We start from the raw sequence: 16,558 nt of genomic DNA, 5'->3' as shown, positions 1-16,558 counted from the left end.
TAGCAGGAAATGTGGGTTTGCCTGGAATAGACCACTACTCATCTACTCTCCCTGCAGACCACTTCTAGACCACTTATCAACACTTATCCCCTTCCCAGTCAGTATCATCTCTCTCTCTCTCTCTCTCACACACACATAGTTACACAGACACACAGACACACAGACACACACAGATATAACAATAATCACATAAATATGTACCCAGACACACACAGTTCCAGTCACAGAGATTACAGAGTAAAAGCACACGCTCTTCCATGTCTTTCATGTGGCATCCCAGAGACCCCTGCTGATTGGTTAAGCATGTTTGTCTCAGACAGGAAGTAGCTGAGGGCTCCCAGCCCCAAACTGGCTTCTCATTTTGGAAAGCCACCAACACCATAATCATTCACAAACAGGTGCAAACACACAGAGTTTGCAGATGTGTACTTTTCAGATTTGAAATAACCCTGGAAATAGTTATTAATGAAACAAACTGGTGTAGACCTATTACTGCAAAATAATGATAATAATAGTGGTAGCAATAGGCTACTTCTGTAAATGATATCTGCCACTACATGCAGAAGGTGTTATTACCAAATAAGAGAACCTTGTCTCTGGTGTTCAGTGACATTGTTTTTAATTCATCAATATTTGGTTTTAACATGAAGGACACTTCAGGAATAATTAGGAACATAATTGTTTTTGTTTTTGATATAGACATGTGTTATTTCTGGCTAAAAGGATATAAAAAAACATTGGCAACAAATATGGTGTAGTTATCTTCATATCAAAGGCATGTCATATCATGCCCCTGCTATTACAGCTTGTAGTACGCTGCAAAGCATAAGAGGTATGCTTTTCAAAGGCATTGGTAAAAAGTCCGGTAGACTGCTCATGGTTTCGGAATGTTGTTGTCAGTCAACGCACAAACACTGTACCAAAAAAGTATTGTACTGTAGCCTACGTTGATAAACTACTGAAATTAAGCTGACATTAAATTACGGAACAAAATATGGACAAACCTATAGGGGTTTGCGCCAAGACAAGAGGACACTTTGTGGGACAGAAAATACCCCCTCCCCTCTCCCCTATCCAGGGAGAGCTCTTGCCTCCCTCCCCCAGTCCTCCAACATATCCCTTCCACCTTTGTCCCCCTCTGTCCTCCCCTCTCTCAAACCACCGTCTGCTCTCCCCGGCACTTCCTACAGCCAACATACACCGACGAGACAAGATACACAACAGCGGTCAGACATGCGAACACGGCAGCAGCCAGATAGACTTTATACAGGCAGTGGTGTTTATATTGCTCCAGGTTGCAGTACTCGTACCGCCCTGTCTTGTAGATCATGACGCCGATCGCCGGTAGATACAGCACCGCAGCAGCGATGTCATGAACCAGGTTGCTAAGCAACCACCGGTCCCCTCCCAAGACGGGGACAAGGTCCTGTTTGTCCAGGAGAGTGATAAAAAACGCGGTGAGGGTGAGGAGCCAGAAGAGCACGGCCACGAACAGGACGAAGTGGATGGAGCCTTCGTATTTGTTGGCGGCGATTGTGACCCATAGTCCTGCTCCGAAAAGGATTTGGAGGATTCGGATAATGCCGAGAAAACTCTTTAGGAAGTCCCAGAAATGTTTGTTCACCTCCGGCTGGGGGGGCATCTCTAATCCAGCGAACACTGGGTCCTTTAACTGAGCACTGGGTCCTTTAAAATCTGCCACAAAATAAAAATAAAAACAGCAACAAAAAAATGACAAATAAAAAGGGAGGGTGGAGTGTTAAATAGGTGGTTATAAAGTGTAAAGGTTGTCAAAGAGTTGTCTTTTCTTCTTCACAGCCCCGGGGTTTTAAAATGAGGATTTTGTGAGTTTCGTCTCTTCCGTTTCCTTTGGAGGGCTACAGCACTCCCCTCTCACCCAGGGGTTGGGGGAAGGAGACAGGGGACGGACTGGAATTCCAAGGATGCTCCTCCTCCTCCTACTGGGAGGGAGTGCTTACTCTGTTAATTTTTCTCTTTCATGAGACAATCATTTCTTATTTTGTCACTTTTTTTACTTTAAAAAATAAAATTAGTCTATCTTTATTATTTAAACTGGAATAATATCATACATCGTAAATTACAACACATTTACATTACATACAGTACCAGTCAAAAGGACACACCTACTCATTAAAGGGTTTTTCTTTATTTTTACTATTTTCTACATTTTATAATTATAGTAAAGACATCAAAACTCTGAAATAACACATATGGAATCATGTAGTAACCAAAAAAAGTGTTAAACAAATCAAAATATATTTGAGATTTTAGATTCTTCAAAATAGTCATCCTTTGCCTTGATGACAGCTTTGCACACTCTTACCATTCTCTCAACCAGCTTCACTTGGAATGCTTTTTCCAACAGTTTTGAAGGAGTTCCCACATATTCTGAGCACTTGTTGGCTGTTTTTCCTTCACTCTGCAGGGGGGCAATGCAAATATGCCATACCAGGCAGTGATGCAACCAGTTAGGATGCTCTCGATAGTGCAGCTGCAGAACCTTTTGAGGATCTAAGGACCCATGCCAAATCTTTTCAGTCTCCTGAGAGGGATTAGGTTTTGTCGTGCCCTCTTCACAACTGTCTTGTTGTGCATGGACCATGTTAGTTTGTTTGGTGATGTGGACACCAAGGAACTTGAAGTTATCAACCTGTTCCACTACAGCCCGTTGGTGAGAATGAGGGTGTGCTCGGTCCTCCTTTTCCTGTAGTCCACAATCATCTCCTTAGTCTTGATCACATTGAGGGAAAGATTGTTGTCCTGACACTATATGGCCAGGTCTCTGACCTCCTCCATATATGCTGTCTCGTCGTTGTTGGTGATGAGGCCTACTGTTGTGTCATCGGCAAACTTAATGGTGGTGTTGGAGTCGTGCCTGGCAGTGCAGTCATGAGTGAACAGCGAGTACAGGAGGGGACTGAGCACCACCCCTGAGGGGCCCCCGTGTTGAGGATCAGTGTGGCAGATGTGTTGTTACCTACCCTTACCACCTGGGGGCGGCCCGTCAGGAAGTCCAGGATCCAGTTGCAGAGGGAGGTGTTTAGTCCCCGGGTCCTTAGCTTAGTGATGAGCTTTGATGGTGCTATGGTGTTGAACGCTGAGTTGTAGTCAATGAATATCATTCTCACATAAGTGTTCCTTTTGTCCCAGTGTGAAAGGGCAGTGTGAAGTGCAATAGAGATTGCATCATCTGTGGATCTGTTGGGGCGGTGTGCAAATTGGAGTGGGTCTAGGGTTTCAGGATAAATGAATTTGATGTGAGCCATGACCAGCTTTTCAAAGCACTTCGTGGCAACAGACGTGAGTGCTACGGGTCGGTTGTCATTTAGGCAGGTTACCTTAGTGTTCTTGGGCATAGAGACTATGGTGGTCTGCTTTAAACATGTTGGTATTACAGACTCAGACAGGGAGAGGTTCAACATTTCAGTGAAGACACTTGCCAGTAGGTCAGCGGATGCTCAAAGTACACGTCCTGGTAATCCGTCTGGTCCTGCGGCCTTGTGAATGTTGACCTGTTTAAAGGTCTTACTCATATTTGATGCGGAGAGTGTGATCGCAGAGTGTCTAATGTTCATTGCTCGTGTTTCTTGGTCCAAGCAAATCTCTTCTTATTATTGGTGTCCTTTAGTAGTGGTTTCTTTGCAGCAATTTGACCATGAAGGCCTGATTCATGCAGTCTCCTCTGAAAAGTTGATGTTGAGATGTGTCTGTTACTTGAACTCTGTGAAGCATTTATTTGGGCTGCAATTTCTGAGGCTGGTAACTCTAATGAACGTATCCTCTGCAGCAGAGGTAACTCTGGGTCTTCCTTTCCTGTGGCGGGCCTCATGAGATCCAGTTTCATGGTGGTTTTTGCGACTGCACTTGAAGAAACTTTCAAAGTTCTTGACATTTTCCGGATTGACTGACCTTCATGTCTTAAAGTAATGATGGACTAGTATCTCTTTGCTTATTTGAGCTGTACTTGCCATAATATGGACATGGTCTTTTACCAAATAGGGATATCTTCTGTATACCCCCCCTACCTTGCAACACAACTGATTGGCTCAAACGCATTAAGAAGGAAATTAAGAAGAAGAAATTCCACAAATTAACTTTTAACAAGTCACACCTGTTAATTGAAATGCATTCCAGGTGACAACCTCATGAAGCTGGTTGAGATAATGCCAAGAGTGTGCAAAGCTGTCATTTAGGCAAAGGTTGGCTACTTTAAAGAATCTCAAATATAAAATATATTTAGATTTCTTTCACACTTTTTAGGTTACTGCGTGATTCCTTATGTGTAATTTCATAGCTTTGATATCTTCACTATTATTTTACAATGTAAAAAATAGTTTAAAAAAAATAAGAACCCTGGAATGAGTAGGTGTGTCCATACTTTTGACTGGTGCTGTATATATATGTATTTTTTAATCAAAAGTCAAGAACTTCCCATTGTTCACCCCCTTCTCGTTTCGTTTAGATGGTTCTGCTCCTTATCAGTTCTCTTCTAATTTGTTTAAAAACTGTTTTGGGAACTAATGCAAGATTTTGGAGTAACTATTCAAGTAACTATTCAAGTTGTCATTTGGCACCGGGTTTTCCATATTTATGCGTTCACTATACATATGATAAAGTGAAAAAGGTCTTTGTAGATTTCTTTCAGCGTTCCATCGATTTTCCCATAGAGCATGGAATTTGTTTCGACTTGAATAGTTACTCCAAAATCTTGCATTAGTTCCCAGATTTCCTTAGTTCTGCTATACTCTAATAATAAGTGTTCAATTGGTTCATCATCAGTGCATGGTGGCATTGGCCATTTTTTTGTTTTAACATAATAGCGCCATTGGTATACTGCTCTCACCGGGAGTGTTCGCACTGAGATTAGCCACGCCGTGTGTCTCTTAAGTGATTTGCCTATAGTCTTTTCACGAATTGTACACATTATGATATAGCAACGTTTCTGTAAGTTATAATTCCACTGTAAACATCATTCACACTTGAGCCATGGATGTCTTTACTTGACTGCGTACACCAATGTATTTGTAGTTGACTGAGCTTTTCGGTAAAGTCATCATACAGTTGCTTGTAATATGGGACACTACTTATTGCTCTCCCTTTTTTCCCAGCCTGGTGGGAACTTAAATCTCCAAAAGTCTCCACAAGGATAGTAAAACCAGGACAATTCTTGGAAATTAGGCAGAGTTGGAAAAAAAGCCATATCTCAGACTGGTCATTAAAAAGAAAAGATTAAGATGGGCAAAAGAACACAGACGCTGGACATAGGAACTTTCTCCTCTTCACTGTTGACGTTGAGACTGGTGTTTTGCCAGTACTATTTAATGAAGCTGCTAGGTTGAGGACTTGTGAGGCGTCTGTTTCTCAAACTAGACACTCTAATGTATTCTAATGTACTTGTCCTCTTGCTCCTCTTGCTCAGTTGTACTCAGTTGTGTCTCCCACTCCTCTTTCTATTCTGGTTAGATCCAGTTTGCGCTGTTCTGTGAAGGGAATAGTACAGTGTTGTACGAGATCTTCAGTTTCTTTGCAATTTCTCACATGGAATAGCCTTCATTTCTCAGAACAAGAATAGACTGATGAGTTTCAGGAGAAAGTACTTTGTTTCTGGCCATTTTGAGCTTGTAATCGAACCCACAAATGTTGATGCTCCAGATACTCAACTAGTCTTTAATCAGGACAACAGTTTTCAGCTGTGCTAACATAATTGCAAAAGGGTTTTCTAATGATCAATTAGCCTTTTAAAATGATAAACTTGGATTGGCTAAAACAACGTGACATTGGAACACAGGAGTGATGGTTGATGATGATGGGCCTCTGTACACCTATGTAGATATTCTCCAGCTACAATAGTCATTTACAACATTAACAATGTCTGCACTGTATTTCTGATCAATTCGATGTTATTTTAATGGACAAGAAATGTGCTTTTCTTTCAAAAACAAGGACATTTCTAAATGACCCCTAACTTTTGAACAGTAGCGTATATACAGTGCCTTGCGAAAGTATTCGGCCCCCTTGAACTTTGCGACCTTTTGCCACATTTCAGGCTTCAAACATAAAGATATAAAACTGTATTTTTTTGTGAAGAATCAACAACAAGTGGGACACAATCATGAAGTGGAACGACATTTATTGGATATTTCAAACTTTTTTAACAAATCAAAAACTGAAAAATTGGGCGTGCAAAATTATTCAGCCCCCTTAAGTTAATACTTTGTAGCGTCACCTTTTGTTGCGATTACAGCTGTAAGTCGCTTGGGGTATGTCTCTATCAGTTTTGCACATCGAGAGACTGAATTTTTTTCCCATTCCTCCTTGCAAAACAGCTCGAGCTCAGTGAGGTTGGATGAAGAGCATTTGTGAACAGCAGTTTTCAGTTCTTTCCACAGATTCTCGATTGGATTCAGGTCTGGACTTTGACTTGGCCATTCTAACACCTGGATATGTTTATTTTTGAACCATTCCATTGTAGATTTTGCTTTATGTTTTGGATCATTGTCTTGTTGGAAGACAAATCTCCGTCCCAGTCTCAGGTCTTTTGCAGACTCCATGAGGTTTTCTTCCAGAATGGTCCTGTATTTGGCTCCATCCATTTTCCCATCAATTTTAACCATCTTCTCTGTCCCTGCTGAAGAAAAGCAGGCCCAAACCATGATGCTGCCACCACCATGTTTGACAGTGGGTATGATGTGTTCAGGGTGATGAGCTGTGTTGCTTTTACGCCAAACATAACGTTTTGCATTGTTGCCAAAAAGTTCAATTTTGGTTTCATCTGACCAGAGCACCTTCTTCCACATGTTTGGTGTGTCTTCCAGGTGGCTTGTGGCAAACTTTAAACAACACTTTTTATGGATATCTTTAAGAAATGGCTTTCTTCTTGCCACTCTTCCATAAAGGCCAGATTTGTGCAATATACGACTGATTGTTGTCCTATGGACAGAGTCTCCCACCTCAGCTGTAGATCTCTGCAGTTCATTCAGAGTGATCATGGGCCTCTTGGCTGCATCTCTGATCAGTCTTCTCCTTGTATGAGCTGAAAGTTTAGAGGGACGGCCAGGTCTTGGTAGATTTGCAGTGGTCTGATACTCCTTCCATTTCAATATTATCTCTTGCACAGTGCTCATTTGGATGTTTAAAGCTTGGGAAATCTTTTTGTATCCAAATCCGGCTTTAAACTTCTTCACAACAGTATCTCGGACCTGCCTGGTGTGTTCCTTGTTCTTCATGATGCTCTCTGCGCTTTTAACGGACCTCTGAGACTATCACAGTGCAGGTGCATTTATACGGACACTTGATTACACACAGGTGGATTGTATTTATCATCATTAGTCATTTAGGTCAACATTGGATCATTCAGAGATCCTCACTGAACTTCTGGAGAGAGTTTGCTGCACGAAAGTACAGAGGCTGAATAATTTTGCACGGCCAATTTTTCAGTTTTTGATTTGTTAAAAAAGTTTGAAATATCCAATAAATGTTGTTCCACTTCATGATTGTGTCCCACTTGTTGTTGATTCTTCACAAAAAAATACAGTTTTATATCTTTATGTTTGAAGCCTGAAATGTGGCAAAAGGTCGCAAAGTTCAAGGGGGCCGAATACTTTCGCAAGGCACTGTATATATATATATAAAATCCCTTGATGAGAAGGTGTGTCCAAACGTTTGACTGGTACTATATATATATATATATATATATATATATATATATATATATATATATATATATATATATATATATATATTATATGTATTTGGGTATCTGTACTTTTCTTTAGTATTTATATTTTTTACTACTTTTACTTCACTACATTCCTGAAGAAAATAATATACTTTTTACTCCATACATTTTCCCTGACACCCAAAAGTACTCGTTACATGTCGAGTGCTTAGCAGGACAAGAAAATGGTCACATTCACACACTTATCAAGAGAACACATGGTCATCCCTACTGTCTCTGATCTGGCAGGTTCATTAAACACAAATGCATCATTTGTAAATGATGTCTGAGTGTTGGAGTGTTCCCCTGGTTATCTGTACATTTTATAAACAAGACAATGGTGCCATCTGCTTTGCTTAATATAAGGAATTTGAAATTATTTATACTTTTACTTTTAGTACTTAAGTATATTGTACCAATTCCATATATGTTTGATACTTAAGTATATTTAGAACCAAATACTTTTAGACTTTTACTCAAGTAGTATTTTACTGGGTGACTTTCACTTTTACTTGAGTAACTTTCTATTAAGGCATCTGTACTTTTACTTTTTACTTTTAAGTATTACAATTGGGTACTTTTTCCACCACTGATCAAAACCCTTAAATAACACATATGGAATCATGTAGTAGCCAAAAAAGTGTTAAACAAATCCAAATATATTGCATATTTTAGATTCTTCAAAGTAGCCACTCTTTGTCTTGATGACAGCTTTGTACACATTTGGGTATGAAAATAGACATTCACCATAGAGTTGAGTTATAGTGCCTTGCCAAAGTATTCACCCCCCTTGTTGCATTACAACCTGTAATTTAAATGTATTTTTTATTAGAATTTCATGTAATGGACATACACAAAATAGTACAAATTGGAGATGTGAAATGAAAAAAAAAATACATCTAAAAATTAAAAAACTGAAAAGTGTTGTGTGAATATGTATTCACCCCCTTTGCTATGAAGCCCCTAAATAAGATCTGGTGAAACCAATAACCAATCCAAAATTAAATCTAGAATCAGCTTCCTATTTCGCAACAAAGCCTCCTCACTCATGTTGCCAAACATACCCTCGTAAAACCAACTTTCCTGCAGAACCTTGACTTCAGCGATGTCATTTACAAAATAGCCTCCAACACTCTACTCAGAAAATTGGATGTAGTCTGTCACAGTGCCATCCATTTTGTCACCAAAGCCCCATATACTACCCACCATTGCGACCTGTATACTGTCGTTGGCTGGCCCTCGCTTCATATTCTTCACCAAACCCACTGGCTCCAGGTCATCTATACGTTTTTGCTAAGTAAAGCCCCGCCTTAGCTCAGCTCACTGGTCACCATAGCAGCACCCACCCGTAGCACACGCTCTAGTAGGCATACTTCACTGGTCAACCACAAAGCCAACTCCTCCTTTGGCCGCCTTTCCGTCCAGTTATTTCTAGTTCTCTGCTGCCAATGACTGGAACGAATTGCAAAAATCACTGAAGCTGGAGACTTACGTCTCCCTGACTAAGCATCAGCTGTCAGAGCAACTTACCGATCATTGCACCTGTACATAGCCCATCTGTAAATAGCCCACCCAACTACCTCATCCACATATTTTTATTTTTTTTTGCTCCTTTGCACCCCAGTATCTCTACTTCCACATACACCTTATGCACATCTATCACTCTAGTGTTTAATTTCTAAATTGCAATTATTTCGCCACTATGTCCTATTTATTGCCTTACCTCCCTAATCTTTCTACATTTGCACACACTGTGTATAGACTTTTCTATTGTGTTATGTACTGTGCATTTGTTTATCCCATGTGTAACTCTGTGCTGTTTGTGTCGCACTTCTGTGCTCTATCTTGGTCAAGTCGCAGTTGTAAATGAGAACTTGTTCTCAACTGGTTAAATAAAGGCGAAATAAAATAAAAAATAAACTCCAGAAGTCACATAGTAAGTTAAATAAAGTCCACCTTCGTGCAATCTAAGTGTCACATGATCTCAGTATATATACACCAGTTCTGAAAGGCCCCAGAGTCTGCAACACCCCTAAGCAAGGGGCACCACCAAGCAAGTGGCACCATGAAGACCAAGGAGCTCTCCAAACAGGTCAGGGACAAAGTACAAATCAGGGTTGGGTTATAAAAAAATATGAAACTTTGAACATCCCACGGAGCAGCACTAAATCCATTATTAGAAAATGGAAAGAATATGGCACCACAACAAACCTGCCAAGAGAAGGCCGCACACCAAAACTCATAGACCAGGCAAAGAGGGAATTAATAATCAGAGAGGCAACAAAGAGACAAAAGATAACCCTGAAGGAGCTGTAAAGCTCCACAGTTGAGATTAGAGTATCTGTCTATAGGACCACTTTAAGCCGCACACTCCACAGAGCTGGGCTTTATGGAAGCGGCAGTGTAGCCTAGTGGTTAGAGCGTTGGACTAGCGTTGGACTAGTAACCCAAGCTGACAAGGTACAAATCTGTCGTTCTGCCCCTGAACAGGCAGTTAACCCACTGTTCCCAGGCCATCATTGAAAATAAGAATTTGTTCTTAACTGACTTGCCTGGTTAAATAAATGTAAAAAAAAAGAGTGGCCAGAAAAAAAGCTATTGCTTAAAGAAAAAATAAGCAAACATCTGGTGTTTGCCAAAAGGCATGTGGGAGACTCCCCAAACGTATGGAAGAAGGTATTCTGGTCAGATGAGACTAAAATTTCCTCAATGGCTTTTTGGCCATTGAAGAAAATGCTATGTCTGGCACAAACCCAACACCTCTCATCACCCCGAGAACACCATCCCCACAGTGAAGCATGGTGGTGGCAGCATCATGCTGTGGGAATGTCTGTCATCGGCTGGGACTGGGAAACTGGTCAGAATTGAAGGAATGATGGATGGCGCAAAAATACAGGGAAATTCTTGAGGGAAACCTGTTTCAGTCTTCCAGAGATTTGAGACTGGGACAGAGGTTCACCTTCCAGCAGGACAATGATCCTAAGCATACTGCTAAAGCAACACTCGAGTGGTTTAAGGGGAATCATTTAAATGTCTTGGAATGGCCTAGTCAAAGCCCAGACCTCAATCCAATTGAGAATCTCTGGTATGCCTTAAGGATTCCTGGAACCCATCCAACTTGAAGGAGCTGGAGCAGTTTTGCCTTGAAAAATGGGCAAAAATCCCAGTGGCTAGATGTGCCAAGCTTATAGAGACATACCCCAAGATACTTGCAGTTATAATTGCTGCAAAAGGTAGCTCGACAAAGTATTGACTTTGGGGGGTTGAATAGTTATGCACGCTCAAGTTTTCTGTTTTTTTTGTTGTCTTATTCCTTTGTTTCTCACAATAAAAACAATGTTTTGCATCTTCAAAGTGGTAAGCATGTTGTGTAAATCAAATGATTCAACCCCCCCCCCCAAAATCAATTTGAATTCCAGGTTGTAAGGCAACAAAATAGGAAAAATGCTAAGGGGGTGAATACTTTTGCCAGCCACTGTAAGTCAGCTATTAATCTATTAGGAAGAACTGATCAGGAGCCTTCCATAGTACTCTTAGCCCTGTAACCTCCCATCAGAATAGGCTAAAAACCATCCAGTAATCCAGACGATGCTGGGCTAATTGTGCGCCGCCCTATAGGACTCCCTTTCACAGCAGGTTGTGATACAGCCCAGGATCGAACCCGGGTCCTTAGACCCGACACCTTAGACCCCTGCGCCACTTGGGAGAACCCTTTTTTGTTGTTGTTTTAACCCTATCCCAAACTTTAACATTCAGAATGAATGCCTAAACTTAACCAACCGTGAGGCTCCAGCAATAGCAGCGGAGCAACTCAGGGTGCCAAAACACTTTGAAATTTGACATTTGAGATTTGACACCTTCGAAATTTGAAGTAAAATTGGTCAAACCGTGAGATCTTGTTGAAAAATCGTGTGTGTGATTGATGAGGAAAGAAATACATTTAATCAATTTTAGAATAAGACTGTAACGTAAAAAGCCGTGGAAAAAGGGAAGGAGTCTGAATACTTTCCGAATGCAAAGTACATCTTGAGCCATCTGTATCCTCCTGACTGGTGGTTATGTTCTTAAAGAAACATTGAATATGCTTTTCTGCATTTGTTAAAATCTGGGTAAAAGATTATAAGGAATGGTAGTCTTATTCAGTACATTTAGTAATTGCTTGCTTTTCTAAAGTCTACCAAACTTGTCAGCAGGCATGCCAGCTAAGATAGTTAGACAAGCTAGCTACTATAACTTGATTGATAGCCTGAAATGGCTTCTTGGTAGCTAGTTGTAAGGTTGGGAGATTGGGAACCTATTTGGGCTAGCTAAAGACAATTTTATAAAATTGCTAAGTGGCTTGTGGTATTACAGAGAGGAAAAAAATCAATTTGATGAAATAATAAAAAGTTTTAACAGGAGAAATCTCAGGGGGGACGTGCTATGGGCATGATGCCTCAGGCCATACGTACACATGTTTCACGTTATAAATCAAATTGTGCTCGCAGGAACATGCAATAAAAGTGGAAAATGTCCTCCATTCACCTTTTATGGTGACAATAATGCCCTTTATTTGCTGTATAATTTGTAACTATTGGCATTAGGCCGCGAGATGCAAAAGACACATTTTTAGTTTATCAATAGATTATTGGGTTTCTCCATCCTGCCTTGGTATAGGCAATGATGTTGGGCTCCTATCGCATAGCAATACTGTAGCCTACCCATACTGTCAAATGTTTTACATAAGCTACCAGTCTATTTACTGTGTTGGCAGTAAGGTTATTATAGTAAATGAAAACAGAAACTAAAAAGAAAAACTAAAATTGGAGAAACAATTCAGTAAAAAATACATATGTGAAACTTTTAGCTTTGACTCCAAACCGAACTAAAATCAAATAAAAACCATGATAAATTATGCTCAGTTGTAATGGTTGTCTTCTAAGCTTTGAGCAAAAATTAAATGTGGTTTTCAAGCTTTTTTTCTAATGGGGTTTTTGAGCTGAATCTGCCAATAGACGCTGATGGTTCAAATAGGCCTAACTTGTGCATCACCATAACTAGCTATCACGAGCTAATAGGGAAGAAATTTGAGTGCGATCACAGAGCGTGACTGGTCCAAGCTAGAACAGCTTGTGAAGTTGCTGGAGCCATTCGCCATCCACACTGACCAACTTCAAACTCATAGCCAGTAACTAGCTGTCTGATGTGGTGCCGTGCCCTCTCAACCTTGAGGCACACTTGCAGACACTATTGTTGCAAAACAGTTGGCACAGGTCCTCCTGAACTTACTGTTCTTCGCATGCATACTGAATCCTCTGGCAGCTAACTTCGATCCAACCCCTGCAGTAGCTTGCCTTATGGACCCAAATGTGTCTCTATCACTTTGCTCAACAGAGAGCAGCAGGACCCCAGGAAGATGTCAGTACGGTGAATCCAGCAAGCATCTCGACTACATACAGTGCTTCAGAAATATAGCCTCCTCGAAACAAAGATTGTTTCTGAGGTCACTGTCCAGCCGGGGGTCGACCTGGCAGGGCATTAAGTGCCCCTGTGTAAGCTGCGGAAATACCTGGAAGAGGTAAAGGGGGGCATGTTTACAGAGTCACCTCTCCAGTTCTGGAAGGCAAGGATGGATGTTTATCCAAAGCTGTGCGTGCCCTGTGGCACTGAATCTAGTTTCTTCCCCTGCATCCCAAGTGTTTGTGGAGAGAATATTCTCTGTCTGTGGACAATAGTCATCTGGCTTGAGAAACCCAATGACCACCTCTCTGAAACAGTTTGTTTTTATGCAGCTGTTGTTATTAACACTATTTAAAGGGGTTAGTCAGTAATAATGTTAAATATTACATAAACATAACATGTCAAATGTGCCATGACTTAATGAGTTGTTTTTTCCTCTCTCTTTCTGTCAGATAAAGGTAAAAGTACTTTATTCTTCTTACATCTACTACTAAAGTTTAAAAAAACACATATCCATATATTAGGCACATATCCTTTAAATCCAAGACACATTAGGATTGATTTATAATTGAAACCTAATCAAACCTATGTCCTGACCATGGACTTGTATGGAGTCCTCTAGTGGCCCAAAGCCTGTTTTAACATGGGCTGTGTTAACATGGGCAGCACCATTAAGGACTTTTGCCATTTTGATTTAGTCAACTGGGTGGGACTTCCAGTTTCATTGGCTGATCCCTCCTGATGACCCGGTTGGCATTACCCGAAGACCCGGTTGGAGTTGTGACAGCCGTGTCACAAATTTGACTTGTGAAGAAGAAAATGTACTATTTCAAGATGGGGAAGGCCTCAATGGTGATGCCCATGCTCTCACAGATGCCATCATAACACAGATACAGATCAGTGGTGATTGGTGCTGTTTAAGAAGAGGGGGGACGATAATTTTTTTAATGACCATGGTCTTATTCCTATTATAGCATATTGGATGACTGTCATTCATATTCCATTCACCCAGCTCAATGTAACATTGATGGGTTTAGGCTATTGCATGATGCTTTCCCTTTGCTTGTGGACTTCAGTGCACAACATATCAGCTGTCTGTGACCAGGCTAAAAAAAGTTGACTGAGAAGACATTATCATTTGCAGCAACAACCTGGGGAATAGTTGGAGGGGAGAGGAGGGGGATTAATGAGCCAATTGTGAACTGGGGATTATTAGGTGACCGTGATGGTTTGAGGGCCAGATTGGGAATTTAGCCAGGACACCGGGGTTAACACCCCTACTCTTACGATAAGTGCCATGGGATCTTTAATGACCTCAGAGAGTCAAGGATGATTTGTTGCGAAATAGGAAGCCGATTCTAGATTTAATTTTGGATTGGAGATGCTTCATGTGAGTCTGGAAGGAGAGTTTACAGTCTAGCCAGACACCTAGGTATTTGTAGTTGTCCACATATTCTAAGTCAGAACCGTCCAGAGTAGTGATGCTGGACGGGCAGGCAGGTGCGGGCAGTGATCGGTTGAAGAGCATGCACTTAGTTTTAGAGCAGTTGGAGGCCACGGAAGGAGAGTTGTAATGGCATTGAAGCTCGTCTGGAGGTTAGTTAACACAGTGTCCAAAGAAGGGCCAGAAGTATACAGCATGGTGTCGTCTTGGTAGAGGTGGATCAGAGAATCACCAGCACCGAGAGCAACATCATTGATGTATACAGAGAAGAGAGTCGGCCCGAGAATTGAACCCTGTGGCACCCCCATAGAGACTGCCAGAGGTCCGGACAACAGGCCCTCCGATTTGACACACTGAACTTTATCAGAGAAGTAGTTGGTGAACCAGGTGAGGCAATCATTTGAGAAACCAAGGCTGTTGAGTCTGCCAATAAGAATTGGGTGATTGACAGAGTCGAAAGCCTTGGCCAGGTCGATGAATACGGCTGCACAGTAATGTCTCTTATCGATGGCAGTTATATCGTTTAGGACCTTGAGCGTGGCTGAGGTGCACCCATGACCAGCTCAGAAACCAGATTGCATAGCGGAGAAGGTACGGTAGGATTTGAAATGGTCGGTAATCTGTTTGTTGACTTGGCTTTCGAAGACCTTGGAAAGGATAGATATAGGTCTGTAGCAATTTGGGTCGAGAGTGTCTCCCCCTTTGAAGAGGGGGATGACCGCGGCAGCTTTCCAATCTTTGGGAATCTCAGACGATACGAAAGAGAGGTTGAATAGGCTAGTAATAGGGGTTGCAACAATTTCGGCAGATATTTATTTTAAAGAGAGGGTCCAGATTGTCTAGCGCGGCTGATTTATAGGGGTCCAGGTTTTGCAGCTCTTTAAGAACATCAGCTGTCTGGATTTGGGTGAAGGAGAAATGGGGAGGCTTGGGCAAGTTGCTGTGGGGAATGCATGGCTGTTGGCCAGGGTAGGTGTAGCCAGGTGGAAAGCATGGCCAGCCGTAGAAAATGGTTTTTGAAATTCTCAATTATAGTGGATTTATCGGTGGTGACAGTGTTTCCTAGCCTCAGTGCAGTGGGCAGCTGGGAGGAGGTGCTCTTATTCTCCATGGACTTTACAGTGTCCCAGAACTTTTTTGAGTTTGTGCTACAGGATGCAAATATCTGCTTTAAAAAGCTAGCCTTAGCTTTCCTAACTGCCTGTGTATATTGGTTCCTAACTTCCCTGAAAAGTTGCATATCACGGGGGCTATTCGATGCTAATGCAGAACGCCACAGGATGTTTTCCTTCCAGGATACCCGTGCCAGGTCGATTAGGAAGGCCTGCTTGCGGGGTGGTCGTTTGACTGCAGACACGTTACAGATGCAGGCAATGAGGCAGTGATCGCTGAGATCTTGGTTGAAAACAGCAGAGGTATATTTGGAGGGCAAGTTGGTGAGGATGATATCTATGAGGGTGCCCGTGTTTACAGATTTGGGGTTTTACCTGGTGGGTTCTTTGATCATTTGTGAGAGATTGAGGGCCTCAAGCTTAGATTTGTTAAACTATTGGCTTTCTCTCTCTTTGAGTCAACTACTCACCACATTTTATGCACTACAGTGTTATCTAGCTGTAGCTTATGCTTTCAGTACTAGATTAATTCTCTGATCCTTTGATTGGGTGCCTAACATGCTGCAAGAGCTCTGATAGGTTGGAGAATGTCTTCTGGAAGTTGTCATAATTACTAGGGAAATCTATGGAAGGGTGTGAGAACCATGATCCTCCTAGTTTTTGTATTGAAGTCAATATACCCATATGAGGATGGAAACTAGCTGTCCTCAGGCTACACCATGGCGTTACCATACAGAGTGCTGTTGAGGCTACCTTCATTGCAAAACAGTGTGATTTAATCAATTATTTGGTGACATGAATATATTTAGTATAGTTTTACCAACA

The 16,558-nt window shown here is 41.4% G+C and overlaps 1 protein-coding gene across 1 annotated transcript; it reads right to left on the bottom strand.

Annotated features, from left to right (window-relative positions):
- Positions 1-420: 420 nt before the first annotated feature.
- On the bottom strand, positions 421-1,909 carry marveld1 (MARVEL domain containing 1). Its single transcript, XM_064933093.1, has one exon. The coding sequence runs from the start codon at positions 1,640-1,642 to the stop codon at positions 1,154-1,156; it is 489 nt and encodes a 162-aa protein (XP_064789165.1). The 5' UTR covers positions 1,643-1,909; the 3' UTR covers positions 421-1,153.
- Between the last annotated feature and the right edge of the window lie 14,649 nt (positions 1,910-16,558).

The sequence above is a fragment of the Oncorhynchus masou genome, chromosome 24, assembly GCF_036934945.1.
Source record: "Oncorhynchus masou masou isolate Uvic2021 chromosome 24, UVic_Omas_1.1, whole genome shotgun sequence".
Classification (NCBI taxonomy): Eukaryota; Metazoa; Chordata; class Actinopteri; order Salmoniformes; family Salmonidae; genus Oncorhynchus; species Oncorhynchus masou.
The sequence above is the reverse complement of the archived record's forward strand: the minus strand, read 5'-3'. Positions and strand labels throughout refer to the sequence as shown.